Here is a 16,183-nt window from a genome sequence, read left to right as displayed (position 1 = left end):
ACATTATGTATCTTTTCTAGCTACTGTTATCTACTGCTTTTATTTTTCTTGATAGGTAGTTTGGGCAATACATAAAAAGAAATTAAAAACTAATCATAAAAATAGCCAAGACACAGTACAAGAAGCCAGATACATTAAACCAAAAAGAAATAATGGTTACAAATGGATTCTTGCCTGAGAACTAACCAACATGGTTCCTTTTTTGGAGCAAACTATAACAGCACTCAGTGTTACGTGAGAACACACCGAAGATTCTTCAGTGATGTATGGGAAGGAAACAGCAAATCGGGAGAAAAGTAGACTTGAACTTTTTCCTACATTTTCTAGGTTTCTATACAAAGAAGTTATCTTATACTGCCCAAATCCTACCTACAATCACTAGTTCAGCCCGTAAGAGGTTCCTATGATAAAAATGAAACAAATTTCTCTTCTTGAGTCCATGAGCATGAGAAAAAAAGCTACATGTTGGCATGAGCCATGGTCTAGTTCAAGTTGCATTCTAAAAACATTTTTTGCATCTCTATAGAAATTCTAATGTGTGCTCAGTGTTGGGAGCCTTGTTTTGTAAATGACACTGCATGGAAGGAATATTTCCTCAAACTACTGATTTCACAGGTAGAACATTTTGGTAAAATGGTGATGGTCTTGGACTAGGACCAGGAAGAAACAGGTTCAAGCCCACTTTGACCAGGGGTAACTTTGGACAGTCCCTCTCTTTCAGCTCACTTCTGAGGGTTATTGTTCTGAGGAAAAATTGAGTGAACAATATTACCTTAAGCTCCTGAAGGAGAAAATTCAGATCGTATGTCAAAATTTCTTGTCAAAGTGTATATGGCTGTGTGCATGTGCATTAAATAGACATTTAAATTTTGTTATGCTTGAGGTTTTGTTTTTTGTGAGAGACCACACATTTCTGAAGTCATAATTCTGTGCATTTCAGATAAAGGACTGCATAAATGTACATGTATCTGATTAGTGTTAGTTTTTAGGTGTATAATACCATTATTTTTGACTTTTCACCTTGCATTTTCTTTACAAGTCAACTGCTGTGTGACAAATGCAGTGATAGGAGTTGGACTTAATGGCCTGAATGGCTTCCAAATGCATCATTCTATAAATTGTCAAAGAAAATGTAAAGCAAAAAATTACCCCAAAATAACGTTAACTTTATACCTTTCAATTAATAGAGGACTTTTTATATAAAAGTAAATCATCCCCTTGTAAAAAACAAGGGAACAAATAAAACATCTACATTCTTAACTATCTATATTATTAATTTAATTAATTTAATTAATTTTTTATCCCACCTTTATTATTTTTATAAATAACTCAAGGCAGAGAACATACCTAATACTTCTTCCTCCTCCTATTTTCCCCACAACAACAACCCTGTGAGGTGAGTTGGGCTGAGAGAGAGTGACTGGCCCAAGGTCTCCCAGCCGGCTTTCATGCCTAAGGCAGGACTAGAACTCACAGTCTCCTAGTTTCTAGCCCAGCACCTTAACCACTAGACCAAACTGGCTCTCAAAATACAAAAATACAAATTATAAATACAAAAAATTATATTTATAAATTATATTTATAAATTATAAATACAAAACCAAAAAGTAGAAAAATAACACTTAACATATTAATGGATATTTACAACCTATATCTGCAAAACAGAACAGTTCAATAACTAAACTGTAACATCTTATCAACCAAAGAAAAGTTTAAAGTCAGTTTGGCTATCTGGATTTATGGGACTTAGCATATATTTACAAAATGGGTAAGCTTCCACACATTTTTCATACTGTAGGTTGGTCATCTATGATTACCCAAGAGTCTTCTTTTCCCTTTCTTTTTCTCTGACACAAAACACAGAGAATTCAGCCAATTTATTAACAAGATAAGTTGAAATCTACCAATGAATATTAGTCAACTTGCTTAATATCTAAAAGGAGATAATCCTCAAAAGACTCGCCTCAAGAGACTTAGGGAATGATACTTGGACTTGGATCTGCCATCCAAAGCACATCATAAAGCACTGTTGTAATATGATTACACTGACCAGTGAACAATCTCACTGCTGACTTTTTATCGGCTGAATTTTCCAAATCGTTTTCAAAGTCAGCATCATATATTACATTAATGATTCGAACGAATATTTACTAGGGCACAAATAACAGAAGCAAAGCTATCTCTGTGAAGATGTAACTTTGTACTTGGTATATTATCCAGAATTAATACAAGATTCTCTGCTTACCAGCAAGACTATTTGGGTCTCCAAATGACAATGAACCACTTATTTTTGTGTGTACAGTAAATAGATTATTGTGGAACAGAACTTTCATAATCACACAATATCAAAAGAGCATCTTTTAATAGCAACCATTTATACATGCAGCTAGGAGTGGTGAAATGTTAATCAAGTGATGTAAGAAAGTATAGATGTGTGAACCATTCCTTATTCATGCTAAGGTAACCAGTGATAATCTAACATCTGGCAGCATCAGATGTACTGTACATGGTGAATAGCTGAAACAAAATTCTAAAATTTGTAAAGGGCATCTGATTATAAGCATTAAACACTACTGCATAAACAATGCAACTGACATTCTATTAAAAAAATGACCTATTGTGGCTATTTCAAAGTTCATAGTTTTACAGTTTGATTGTGATTTGATATGTATTTGATTGTGATTTGATATCAATTTGATATCTTACAAATATTTCAATAGATTCTTATACATTATTTAAATATTCATAAAAATTAATTTATTTTAAACTATGATGCTGAGGCTTCAATATTCTCTTACAGACATGCAATTGCTAAATAGTCTATTTTTGGACAATTATTCCAAACTTATCTATTTCTCTGCTGCTATGGCAACTTTCAACCTACATTTTACATGATTGCACATTGCTTCTTTCAAGATTCTTTCAAGATACAAATACAATAGAGAACCAAAAATATTTTCTTACTGCTTGTCAAAATACCTGAGTAACTTCAAACATGTACAGTAAAATTCAGAGTTTTAAAAATCATTTGGTTTGTTAAACTAACTAGACCAATTAAGGGCTGTTATAATTACATCCCCCATCAGTCTTCTCTTGCAAGGAATCAGCTGAGAGACTTGTATTGCTTACAAAACAATTCAAACTACTGTAACTTGCTGAGAAACAAACATCATTCTTGCAACTATCCAAGAGGAAAAAAGTCTTAGTAAATACTGACTTTCAGGGAAAGATTAGGCCACAACTATCCAGCACCTCTCTTTACTAGTTTTATAATGTCAGCAGAATAGATTCTTCTGATTTACAGTATACTGCATCAGATACTTTCACTTAGTTTCCAATTTTTTTATTAGTGTTCAAACAGAGAGGCAGAAGTGTTATTTTTAAATAAAGTTTTTTGAATGATAGTGCCAAAAGAAATTCTTAACTACTTATATCTAAGCAATGTCTGGGATTTGTTGGTAAAACAAGACAAGAGGTCAAGTGGGCCAGGAAAGGACAAAGCACAATTTTAAATCCATGCTTTTCATATGGGTTGATGAAAAAGTGAGAGGCAAATCCAAAATCAGACAATTTCTATTACTGTCAGAAACCTATATTGGATTCAAGTGGTGTCAACTGGGGAGAGGTATTTTCTTCTACAGACTCTCTGTGTAGAGCGATACAAAATCTCTGCAGCAGCATGCATTGCCTTGTTTGCAGATAATAACAGGCAGACAGCATGCAGAAGGCCTATCTATGCCAGTGAAATGAGATCTGGTAGTTGAAAACTTATTTTCTAACTTAAATTCCTGCCAGATAGGATTGCTAAAGGTGTCAGTACAAGAAGCCTACCAACCGAGGCATAACCATACAACCATTCAGGCACAAGTAAGTATGACAATTTCAGGGATTCTATCTTTATAAATAGTTGTGTGATATCCACGTGGGCTGTCCCGCTTGGAGCTCATCTAACTCCTGCTTCACTCAACTGGAAACATTACTTTGATTCTAAACAAAAAATTTAAATGGAGCCTAGCATGCTGCAAAACAAAGCAACAGCCACCACTTTATTATAGTTTTGAGTGCAGAGACTTGGGGCCTCAAATTATGCACATTTGTGTTAACAACCCAGTTGGTGTGATGTGAAGGAGTATAAAGTCATGATTGTGGAGACTGAAAAATGTGTATTATTCACACTCTGTACTAAACACGGATGATACCCAGAGTCCACTGGAACTGGGTGGCCAATACATTTAATAATAATAATAATAATAATAATAATAATAATAATAATAATACTCAAGCACAGGTACAGTTGTTGTTATTAGTGTTTTGGTGAATACTTGTGAGTTTGTTTTACATCTAAATGGCAAGGCCTCAAAGTCTTGATGTCTTATTGCTCACAATGTGGAGTTCAATGGTTGTTATATATTTTCGAAGGCAATAGAATGTGGGAAATAAGTCACTTAACAAGGCTCAAGATTCTGCACACCTGTCTGTCCATCAGCAAGATAATTGTCCTATCTTAGACAATAATTCTCCAAAAAATGCAACAAATGGGGGAAGTGGGAGGGTGTCATGCGCTGCCTCCCTCTGAATAACATTCAGACACTGGTTTGCGAATCAGGCTCTGCTTTATTGCAGGGCAGGTACAGCGTTGGTAGAAAAAAGCTGAGAGTGACAGGAGCGCGCCGGTGCAGGGTTTAAATACCCCGCGCCGGTCAGCGCCCCCTCGCTCACGGTCACGTCACCCCCCTTTTGTCCCATGCGTTGCCCTGCCGGTGGGTGAGGGTTTCCGGGATCGCCCATCATCAGGTTTCCATTCCTCTGCTGATTGCTTTCAGCTGGGCGATCCCCGTTGTATTGCCGCTGATGGTTTGGGTGGCTCCGTGATTCATTTGGCTATTGTTTGTTGGCCGTTAGTCGTTGTAGGTTGATGGCTACTTAACTTGTACCCCTTCACCTATTTCCTTGTCATTGTCATGTGTGCCATTGCGCTGATGACTTTAGCTCAACGGCACTCATGACATACTGCCCCCTTTTCGAATAGTGTTCTCCCCCGGTTTTCTGGGTTTTCCCCGTGGAGCTGTCAAAACGCCACATTTTTTTTTTTTTTTTTTTCAAAGTTCCCGCCGGAGTAGTTGTCGCCCCTCCCTTTGCTCCTCCCTCTACCACGTGCCTTCCCAGGGTGTGTCCATGGTGCGCATGCTCGGGTTCTGACCTGGCGTGCGCATGCTCCAACCACACCCTGTTTGTTTGGCTCAGTTCGGCGAGGCGAGAGGCGTGGCTGGTCGGGTGCTTCTCAGCTCCAGGTAGGGCCCTTCTTTTCTTATTTAGAGTGCGTCGCCTTTGTTGTGTCTCCTGGGCGTTGCCCCCAGGTTGCCCTGTTGACTTGCTTGCCACTCCCCCGCGGCCGGGGGGCGGGGGGAGGGTGCTGGCGATCGTTTGTCACCACCCCGTGGGCCCGGGGCGGGGGGAGTGAGTCCCGGGGGGGGGAAGGTCCACCCAAGTCGCGGGCTTGGGGGGGGCCCTTTCCCTTGGGGCACGGGAGGCGGGGGGGGCCTGCGGGGGGGGGTTTCGTTTTGCTGACCTTGGTTGCGGTTTGTCGGGGTATGCCCGGTGAAATGCTCTGGTCAGGTCAGGCGCGTTAACGTTGTGCGCCGCCACCCATTCCGGGTGGGGGAAGTGTTTCCACCTGACCAGATAGTGTAGAGTTCCTCGTTGCTTGCGGGAGTCGAGGATGTCCCTTATCTCGAAGTGGTGTTGCCCGTCGATCATTAGCGGTGCGGGCTGTGGCGTGCTTGGGTGCCATCGGGAGGTGGTTGCCGGTTTTAGGAGGCTGGTGTGGAACACCGGGTGGAGTCTCCGGAGGTTGTGTGGCAGGTCCAGGCGTATTGCTACCGGGTTCACTATTTGCGTGACTCGGAACGGCCCGATGTACTTAGGCCCCAGTTTTTTCGAGGGTTGGGTTGACTTTAGGAACTTGGTGGATAGATAGGCCATATCCCCCGCCTGGAACGTCGGTTGTTGGCGCCGGTGCTTGTCGGCCTGCTCTTTGTAAGCAGCCTGTGCCTCCTTCAGCGCCGCCGTGATTACTGGCCATGCTTCCGCGATCTTCCGTCCCCAGTCGCTGGCGTCCACCTGGGGTTCCGGGGGTTGAGGTAGCTCCGGTATGGGGACGAAGTCGCGCCCCGAGACTACTTCGAACGGAGTTTTCCCCGTGCTCGTGTGGACGGCGTTGTTGTATGCGACTTCGGCGAACGGGAGCAGTTCAGCCCAGTCGTCTTGGTGGTAGTTCGTATATGATCGTATAAATTGCTCTAAGGTGGCATTAAGAACCTCAGTGGCTCCGTCCGTCTGAGGATGCCAAGCCGTAGATAGGGCCTGTTGGGTCCCCGTCAGCTTCAGGAAGGCCCGCCAGAATTTGGAGGTGAACTGTGTGCCCCTGTCGGTCACCACACGTGCGGGACATCCGTGTAGCCTGTACACGTGGATGAGGAAGAGTTTGGCTAGCTGTTGTGAGGATGGGACCGACGTGCAGGGGATGAAGTGGGCCTGCTTTGAGAAGTAGTCCTTCACCACCCAAATGGCCGTTTTCTTCTGGCTGGGTGGGAGGTCCACTATAATATCCATAGAGATTTCCTCCCATGGGCGGGAGGGTTCTGCCACCCGTTGCAATAGCCCCGCGGGTTTGCCTGGTGCCCGTTTGGCCCTAGCGCACGTTGGGCAGGACGCCACGTAGGTTTTTACGTCTCGCCTGAGCGCGGGCCACCAGAATTGGCGCCGTGTTAGGTGTAGGGTCTTGAGGAACCCAAAGTGTCCCGCTTGCTTGGCGTCGTGTGACCTATGCAAGATCGCCTGGCGTTGCGAGTCCGGGACGTAGATTCTGCCTTCCCCCCATGCCAGGTCTTGCGCCATCGTTACCTTGTCGGGGTTCGCCAGGAACCAGGGGTCGGTTTTGAGGGCGGCGGCGAGGTCCGTGCGCATTCCCCCTGGTAGTTGCGGTTGGCTTCTTTCCGTCGCCGGTTGTCCCGCCGTCGGCTGCGCCGTAGCGTCGAGCTGCCTCCGTGCGCCGCTTCGGGTGGTCACGGCCATCCCCAGTTGCGAGGCGGATAGGACCGTCCCAATGGTGTCTGGGGCGGGCTCTTCGTCTTGGGGCAGTCGGGAGAGGGCGTCGGCCAGGAAGTTCTTCTTGCCCGGCATGAACTTCAGCTGGAAATCAAAGCGGCTGAAGAATTGGGCCCATCGGACCTGTTTTGGGCTAAGGCGTCTAGGCGTTCGTAGGGCCTCGAGGTTCCGGTGGTCCGTCCAGACCTCGAATGGTTGGGTGGCTCCCTCGAGTAGGTGTCGCCATGTCTCTAGTGCCGATTTCACCGCGAAGGCTTCTTTCTCCCAGACGTGCCATCGCCTCTCTGTCTCGGAGAACTTCCTTGACAGGTAGGCGCATGGTTTCAGGAGCCCCGTGGAGTCTTTCTGTAGCAGGATGGCTCCCAGGGAGAAGTCTGAGGCGTCGGCTTGGACCACGAACGGCCGTTCTGGGTCCGGGTGCGCGAGGATTGGCTCCGTAGTGAACAGCGCTTTCAGCTTGTCGAATGCGGTCTGGCACGCGGGAGTCCAATTCAGCACTGTGCCTGGGTTCTTGGCGCGTCGGGTGTCCCCCACCCCTTTGGTTTTGAGGAGGTCCGTTAAGGGGAGGGCTATCTCAGCGAACCCCCGGGCGAATGACCTGTAGAAATTCGCGAATCCCAGGAAGCTCTGTAGTTGCCGTCTGTTGCGGGGCCGCTCCCAGTTTAGCACCGCTTCGACTTTTGCGGGGTCCATTTCGATGCCGTCCCCGGAGATTCGATACCCCAAATAGTCTAGGCGCTCTTTGTGAAACTCGCACTTTGTAGGCTTCGCATAGAGCTGCGCCCTTCTGAGCTTGTCGAGGACTTGCCTGACTAAGGTTACGTGTTCCTCGTGTGTTTTTGTGTAAATAAGGACGTCGTCGATGTAGACCAGGACCCCTTTAAACAGGTGTTCATGCAGTACCTCATTGATGAGCTGCATGAACACCCCAGGGGCCCCCGCGAGTCCGAAGGGCAGTACCTTGTACTGGAAAGCGCCTAGGGGGCAGTTAAAGGCCGTCTTCCATTCGTCCCCCTCCCTGATTCGGATGCGATAGTACGCCTCGCGAAGGTCCAATTTGGAAAAGACTTTGCCCGTGGACAGGTGGGCGAGCATGTCCTTCACCAGGGGTAAGGGGTATTTGTTGGACAGGGAAGCCGCGTTTAGGCCCCGGTAGTCGGTGCAGAGCCGTAGGGTCCCGTCTTTCTTCTCCCGGAATAAGACGGGGGCTCCGACCGGTGAGCATGCTGGCTCTATGAATCCCCTGTCTAGGTTTTTATCGATGAACTCCCGGAGGGTTGCCATCTCCTTCGGGGTCATCGAATAGATTTTTGGTCGAGGTAAGGGGACGTCGGGCAGTAGGTCGATCCGGCAATCCGTCTTGCGGTGGGGGGGTAGTTGGTCAGCCTCTGCCTCTCCGAAGACCTCGGAGAAGTCGGCGTATTGTTCTGGTAGGTCTGCTGTGTTAGCGGCGTTGTCTTGTGTGGTCGCCTCCGCTCGTCCTACCGTGGGGTTGCTTTTGCCGGCTGGAACTGGTGCTCGATACTCGCCGTCGCCGAATGTGAAGGTGCGGGTCGCCCAGTTGATCCGCGGGTTGTTTGTCGCGAGCCATGGCATCCCCAGGACTGCAATGGGCCGTCCGATGTGCGTGACTACGAACGATGTGCGCTCAGTGTGAGTGCCCATTTGCAGGGTGACCGGCTCGGTTTGTAGCGTGGCTGGTTTCCCTCCCGCTGTAGAGCCGTCCAGCTGGTGGAATGCCAGCGGCGTGGGGAGGGGGAAGCAGCGGAGGTCGAGTTTGGCGACTAGGTCGGGGTGGATGAGGTTTTTTGAGCACCCCGAGTCCACTAGTGCCGCGGCCGTGGTGGCTCCGTTGCCGGTAGAGAGTTGAATTGCTGCCAATATTACGGAGCTTTTGTCGTTTCGTTGAGGTGGTCCGCGTTGCTGTCCCACCGCCTGCCTCGCCACGCGTCTCAGAGCAGGCGGGGAGCATTTCCCGCCGGCTGGTCGGGGTCGGTATTGTCCTCTTCCCCCCAGTAAGCGTCCCAGCCCTCTTTCGGTGTCGCTGTGGCCACGGTCATTCGGCGGTGAGGCGGCGGCCCCGGGTTGGGTGGTTTGGGGCTAATTTTCGGGGTGGGCTTGGGCGCGCTGGTCGGCGGTCGGTTGGCGAAGCAATCCGCCGTCTTGTGCCCTAATTTGCCACACCTCCCGCAGGGCTCCCGGTTGAACTTCTTTTTAGGGTATATGGGGCCGGCCATCCCCCCGTGTGGTGCGGGTACCTTTTTCCCGGCATCGTTTGTGTCTTCCGTGGTTGTCATGAGGAAGGTGCGGTGCGCGTGTTCGGCTTTCCCCGCGAGGTGGATCCACCCGTGTAACGTTTCTGGGTCGTCGCGGTAGAGGGCCCATTGGAGAACGTCGCGGTTGAGCCCCCTTTTGAAGATTTCCAGCAGGGTGGTCTCGGACCAGTCGCTGACCTTCCCCGCGAGGGCTTTGAACTCCAGGGCGTAGTCAGGGACCGTGCGGGTGCCCTGTTTAAGTCTTTGGAGTGCGCTTTTCGCCCGTACTTTGGCTAGGGGGTCTTCGAAGTAGTTTTTCATCTCTTTGATGAAAGCAGGGAAGGTGGCGAGGGCGGGGGAGCTGGACTCGTACAGTTGGACGTACCAGTCCGCCGCCCTGTCTTGGAGTTTGATCGCCACGGCGGCGATCTTGTCGGCCTCGGAGTCATAGGAGTGTCCGTGCCTCCCCATGAACTCCCTAGCGTTGGTCACAAAAAACGAGAGTTTTGTGGGGGTCCCATCGAAGAAGATGGGGAAGTCCTTTGGGGCCCGGGCGTTTTGTGCGGCCCCGCCTCTCGCTTCTCGGGGTGTGGTGTCGGCCGCCTGTGCCGTCTGCTGGCCCTCCGCTGGCCCGTGTGGGTTCGATGCTTCGCTCGGGGTGTGGGCTTGTGCGGGGACGTCGTTGGGTGGCGTGGGGGGCATAAGCGCCTGGAGCATGGTCCGGAGTTCCGTCAGCTGAGCCCGCATGGCCGCGAGTTCAGCTCGTGCCTCCTCGTCCACAGCCCGCGCCGCCGCTGGGGCCGGTTCCGTTGGCGCGTCCTCGGGGGTGGGTTGCCGGCGGGGTTCATCGTCCCTCTGCCGCGGGTCCGCTTCCTCCGCCGTCTGATGGGTGTCTCCGTCGTCCTCCTCCGTGTTGAGCGCCGTGGGGCTGTCGCTCTACGCCCGTTGCTGGGGTGCGATGTGGGGCGCGGGGTCCTCCGCTGGTTTCGGAAGTCGTGCTGCTCCCTCCCGCGGTCGGGTTGCCTCCGTCGCCATCTCCCCTTGGGGTTGGAGCTGAGGCTCGGGTCGGGTGGGGTGGGCGTCCATGGCTCCGGGAGTCCGCGGTGCCTCTGGCCTTGGTCGGTTCTCCTCTGTCTCTTGCCGCGCGGCTCGCCCTCCTTGCCCGCGCCGTTCCGGCCTCATCTTGCTGGTCTTCTCGCCGTCTACTCCTCCCGCGGCTCGTTGTCGTCCGGTGGGGCTCGGCGAGGCTGAGTTTATGACTCTCAGCTTTATGTCATGCGCTGCCTCCCTCTGAATAACATTCAGACACTGGTTTGCGAATCAGGCTCTGGTTTATTGCAGGGCAGGTACAGCGTTGGTAGAAAAATGCTGAGAGTGACAGGAGCGCGCCGGTGCGGGGTTTAAATACCCCGCGCCGGTCAGCGCCCCCTCGCTCACGGTCACGTCACCCCCCTTTTGTCCCATGCGTTGCCCTGCCGGTGGGTGAGGGTTTCCGGGATCGCCCATCATCAGGTTTCCATTCCTCTGCTGATTGCTTTCAGCTGGGCGATCCCCGTTGTATTGCCGCTGATGGTTTGGGTGGCTCCGTGATTCATTTGGCTATTGTTTGTTGGCCGTTAGTCGTTGTAGGTTGATGGCTACTTAACTTGTACCCCTTCACCTATTTCCTTGTCATTGTCATGTGTGCCATTGCACTGATGACTTTAGCTCAACGGCACTCATGACAGAGGGTGAAGTTAATTAAAAAAAAGATAAAAAAGAGATCAGGCCAGAGGCTACAGAGAAAAAAATTCCAGAAGAAATTCCCTGATGCATCCCTATGGGAGAAAGTGCTGGAATATTGTTTAGAATGGAATTCTGTTCTAAGTCACCTTCCTTTCTCCTTTTGGTCAGGCAATTCAGGGTGGAGCATATTCAGCCTGCCCTGTGCTTCCCAATGACACATACATACAAACACACAACAACATGAGAGAAGAGCATGAACAGACAAACATACAACTCATTACTTCGTTATACAGAAGAAACTACAGATGCCTTGTGTGGCCACTGCCGGTAGGACTGTGAAAAATTCCAGGAGCCATTTTCTGTATGCTTTCTGTACCTTATTTTATGACTCTCTTTAGCCACGAATAGACCAGAATTTTCCATGTTTGGATTAGCATTAAAATTCAAATGGTAGAAACACTAGAAAACTGCTCTAATAAACCTTTTGCTTATTAAGCCTATTTAATGGCTTGAAGCATGAAGTAGCATTTCCCTTTGTTCATAGCTTTGCACTGAGGTCCTTCCATGAAGAGTGGGATACACAAACTAGTTTCAGAAAATACATTTTTAATTACATCTTTCTGCCCCTGACCTAACCAAGAACTCCAGATTTAACAGGAAAATTGTATTGTGAACTACACTGGGGTTGAAACTACTTAAAAATCAGGGTCTTTAAATGGTTTCCACCTTTGGGGGGTATATTTTTACATCTATAAACAAAGTAACTTACAACTTTTGGGTCTCAGGCCAAAGTGTATTCTGCAAGAGATGATCTTCTGTGGGAGGCTCTGGAAGAAATAATTTGATTCTGTATTGAGGACTGTTCTTATCCTGAATCTGGTCAATTTGTCAGCTTTCTGAAGAACTGGTTTTGTCCCAGAACTACATATTGAATTTTTAATGAATTAATTTTTAATATTGCATACCTGAAAGACTACATGGCTGAAAGTAATTTTCAGGGTACTGGCTGGAAGCATTACTGAGATTTTCTTCTTCAGTTGTTTGAGTTCTTGTACCTGCAGCTGCAAATGTACAAATGTTATTGCTTTAAAGTCACCAAGTAGGGAATCTGCAAAAAGATGGCATCTGTTAATAAGCACTAAACAGAAAGAAACAACTCCAGTTCCCAGATAAAAAAAATCTAAATACAAGCTAAGCCACTACCTAAACAGCCTGTTAGACAATATTACTCTGCAAGATAAAATAATTGGGCCTTCTGATGCAAACCATGACAGGAGCTGGAACAAGTTAAACCCTCCCAATGGGATGAAAGAAAGAAGCTGGTATAGCAATACATTCAGATTTCCTTATGGACTCTTAAAAGGGGTCATGGTAACAAAATGCAATATGAACAAGACAAGATGAAGGAGAACCACTATTCTTCAAAGTGTTGTACTAGGAACAGGGACAGCCAAGTTCTAGTCCACCCTCAATTAAATTAAAACAAAAGAAAAAAGAGACAAGATAAAACGTTTATGAAAGGGGGAATGACAGCCACCCAGAATTATAATATTCAACATATTACTTTAGGAATGGGATTTACTCCTCAATAGGTATGCATAAGCTTACACTACAAGGCAGTAATTCTATACTGTCAAGGCTAGGCAGGACTTTGGATTCAATTTCAAAAAGATGCTTTGGAGCTTGCACATAGAACTTTTTTTTAAAGCACTGACACCTTTCCCCAGGATTGTGTGGCTACTGTGAAGGACTGCCATTCAATTCTTGGAAAAGACAAAGCTATTTTCAAGAGCTGCAGGTGCTACGTTCATGCTCCCATATTGTCATGACCTCGTTGCAAGGCACAAAGAGCCTCACAACATGGATCATGATCATCAGAAAAGAGAGGAAGGAGATGATTAAATCAACCTTCAAACTAATCACCCAAAGCACCCACACCCAGGAATGGATCTACAACTCAATGGAAGGACCTCGCAAGGTGATACAGATAAGAATCAATGGCACAGAAGAACCCACGCATGATGCCCCGGAGGGTGCACCTGTGGCAAGAGGACAAAGACGGCAGCCGGGAAAACGCCCAACCAACCATCACAAATCCCATCAGGGGGAATGGGGTCAATGGAGGGTGGAGGAGCCCGGGGTCAGGCAAGAGGGTATAAACAGGACCCCATGCCACCACCTCTCCGTTCCCGTTTTTCTCTCTGTCAGAACCGTTGCAATAAACCGGAAATCCTTAATCCCTATTAAGCGAGTCCGTGTCTTATTCGGAACGAGGCTGGCCCTGACACATATGTTCCAAAGAGCCTTTTGAAACGGAATCCAAAGCATTGCCCAACTCCAGTGCCGAGAATAATAATCCACAGAACTCAATGGGAACTTCAAAAGCATGGTATAGTAGTTAAGGTGCTGGACTAGGAGTGGAGGGATCCAGGTTTTAGTTTTCCATCAGCCACAGACATTAACCAGGTGACTTTGGGTTATTCACTCTTTCTCAGTACACCTACCATACAAGACTGTTGTTGGGAGGAATAATAGGTCTTGAACTTAGATATAAGTGCACAGCAAATAAAAATACTAACTACTATACCACTTCTGCATATGTAAAGCTGTATTAAAAATATAGATCTAATGGTTATATATTAGGGCTGTGCAGATGTGAGTATGCCATGAGTGGGCAGGGCACACTCACATAGCAGCTGTCTGCCATTCCCTAAAGCAGCTCTATCTTTTTGTGGGACCACACAGGTACCCTCCTCTGGTGCAGGAAAAGATCCAGGAAAAGATATGTTTGGTTTAAAGAGTTGCAGACAGCTGCCATGAGAGCATCCCCAAAGAGCTGCATGCTGTTCCTATATGTACCACTACATGAAAAACATGTCAGAAACAAATTGCAACTACCTTACTCATTATAGTAAAAGTCCTACTGCTTCATTATCCTGTAGTATGTTCAAGAACACACAACACAGAATGGATTACAATGATATGCATCTATGTCAAAAGTGCAAGTTCTGTTCTCAATAGTTGGGATATAGAAGGACAGGCAGGATGTTTAGCTGACATGCCTTTGATGCCCCCAATATACTTTTTCCTGGGAGAAAAACGCTGCACTTTCGGGGAATTGTTATGGTTAGATTGTCTAGTCTAGTTTTCCTTGAGGGAATCTCACTAAAATGCTATATACAGAGCATTGAAAAATGCATACACAGCACACATCTTTGCTAATCATGCCTTCTCTTCACTCAAATATGTATACTCCCACTTGTAACAATAAATACCTTTATTCATTACTTATTCAGGGCTGAAACTTTCTAAGCTTTGGTATATTAACATAAGAATGCAGAATTAACTCAACTGTCTCCATTTTTAACCACCCCATTGATCCAGAAATGGGATCCTCTGAGAATCATTATTAGTATTCCTCTGCTGACATCTCTTATAACCAATTACACTTTCTCTCTAGGCCTGTTTCTGAAGCAATTAAAGCTTGTAGTTTCATAACAATAACGCTAAAATTATTAATAAAAGGAAGTTCATTCAAAAAAAGGAGACACTTAAAATATACGGAAGATAATAATTTGATCCAGTCAAGATTGTAAGTCATGAATTCTGACTGAATTGCTTCTATTCAAGAATTAAAGTTTTCCGAAAATACGGTACATGGGCTGCTCCTGAATTCAAACAATATACAAGCATGTGGAAACCATGTCTAGCTACCCTGCCATCATCTGCTCAAAGTAAACATAGTGTTAATATAGTTAACTCCACTGAACAAAAGAAATTGCTCAAAAGAAATTAAATACGATAACCTACAAGGACCTGCATGACAAATAATGTAGTGGATAAAGAAAAGATGTATTATCAAGAACCCTTGGGTAACAATTGCTATGCTCTCAAATTTTATTTAAGTTATAATATGGCGTACTTACTTGCTGTGTGTTATTTTATAAGAACTCAATAGAAAAGAATATATGTAGCTCAGAGTTGAACTGTGGAGTTCTTGGTGCTCTCTGAGCTTCTTTGCTTGCAGATGTTTCATTACCCAACTAGGTAACATCATCAGTGCTGATGATGTGTTGGTTTTGGGGAGAGAGGGTTATCATGTTTTGTTGAGTTGTGTCAGAATCTTTAATTATTGAACATGCTAATTTGAATTATGAGATTTACCATCCCAAACATCTGGAGCAAACTAGGAACCCCCTACATCAACAAAGGATCACCCATCTCTCAGCTAATTTCTCTCATCAACCTGCACAGCACAAATATGATCAAATAAGCACTCATATACACAAATACAAAATTAGATTCACATACAGACAGATATTACCTTGAAAGACAGCCTTATTGGACAAACCTAAGGCTGGTACAGTAGCTCCTTCTGGAAGATCCAGCATTTGCTAAGAAGAAAAATGTTATTTATGGTTATCTGAATCTTCTCATTTATAAATAAAGCCTTCTTACAATTTTGTCCTTCAGCATAACTTTCTATGTATCACAAATCTAGAATGCAGTATGTACGTTACTAAAGGTATCCGAATTCCTAGAAAAATCTCAAACTAATTTAAAATCTTTGCCTCAGTTTCAATTTTCTAGGTCATACAGAATTACATGACTACTGAGTTCACACATCATGCTAACCCATACTCTGTTCAGCTATGTTTACTGAATAAAGCACAATTGTTTGGGTCTGTACCTCATATTAAGTAATAAACCATGGTTTTATGTCACAAACACTGTCTCTACAAAACAACTTAAGAAGTAACAAGCATACCATACAGCACCAATTATGAACATAGTCTAAGAAATTTGATTTGATTGTGACTATGCAGATGTTCAAATTTAAAATTATATTCATGTCTCCACAAAAAGGAAGTTTAGTACTACATGCTTTAAACTTAAAATTCTCAGCAGCACTAAAGTAGTGTTCAGCAACCCATAACTCACAGACCACATGCAGCCCGCTAGCCTATAGAGTAGACCAGATCAGGAAACTGACTCCACAGGAAGTCTAGAACTAGAGCATAGTTCTAGCATATAGAGTAAGACCAGAGTATAGTTCTAGGCTTCTTGTGGAGTCAGTTCCTGACCAGGTCTATCTC

The 16,183-nt window shown here is 46.1% G+C and overlaps 1 protein-coding gene across 1 annotated transcript in view; it reads right to left on the bottom strand.

Annotated features, from left to right (window-relative positions):
• Positions 1-16,183, bottom strand: part of ELP2 (elongator acetyltransferase complex subunit 2) — a 54,680-nt gene that overhangs the window by 16,018 nt on the left and 22,479 nt on the right. Inside the window, exons 14-16 of the mRNA XM_063298739.1 lie at positions 15,412-15,481; positions 12,053-12,148; positions 11,857-11,914 (exon numbers count right to left, since the gene is read on the bottom strand). Of these exons, the coding sequence (XP_063154809.1) occupies positions 11,857-11,914; positions 12,053-12,148; positions 15,412-15,481 (224 nt within the window). The remainder of the gene's footprint in view (positions 1-11,856; positions 11,915-12,052; positions 12,149-15,411; positions 15,482-16,183) is intronic.

This window comes from Candoia aspera, chromosome 3, assembly GCF_035149785.1.
Source record: "Candoia aspera isolate rCanAsp1 chromosome 3, rCanAsp1.hap2, whole genome shotgun sequence".
NCBI lineage: Eukaryota > Metazoa > Chordata > Lepidosauria > Squamata > Boidae > Candoia > Candoia aspera.
Note: the sequence above shows the minus strand (reverse complement) of the source record. Positions and strands in the feature narration are given on the sequence as shown.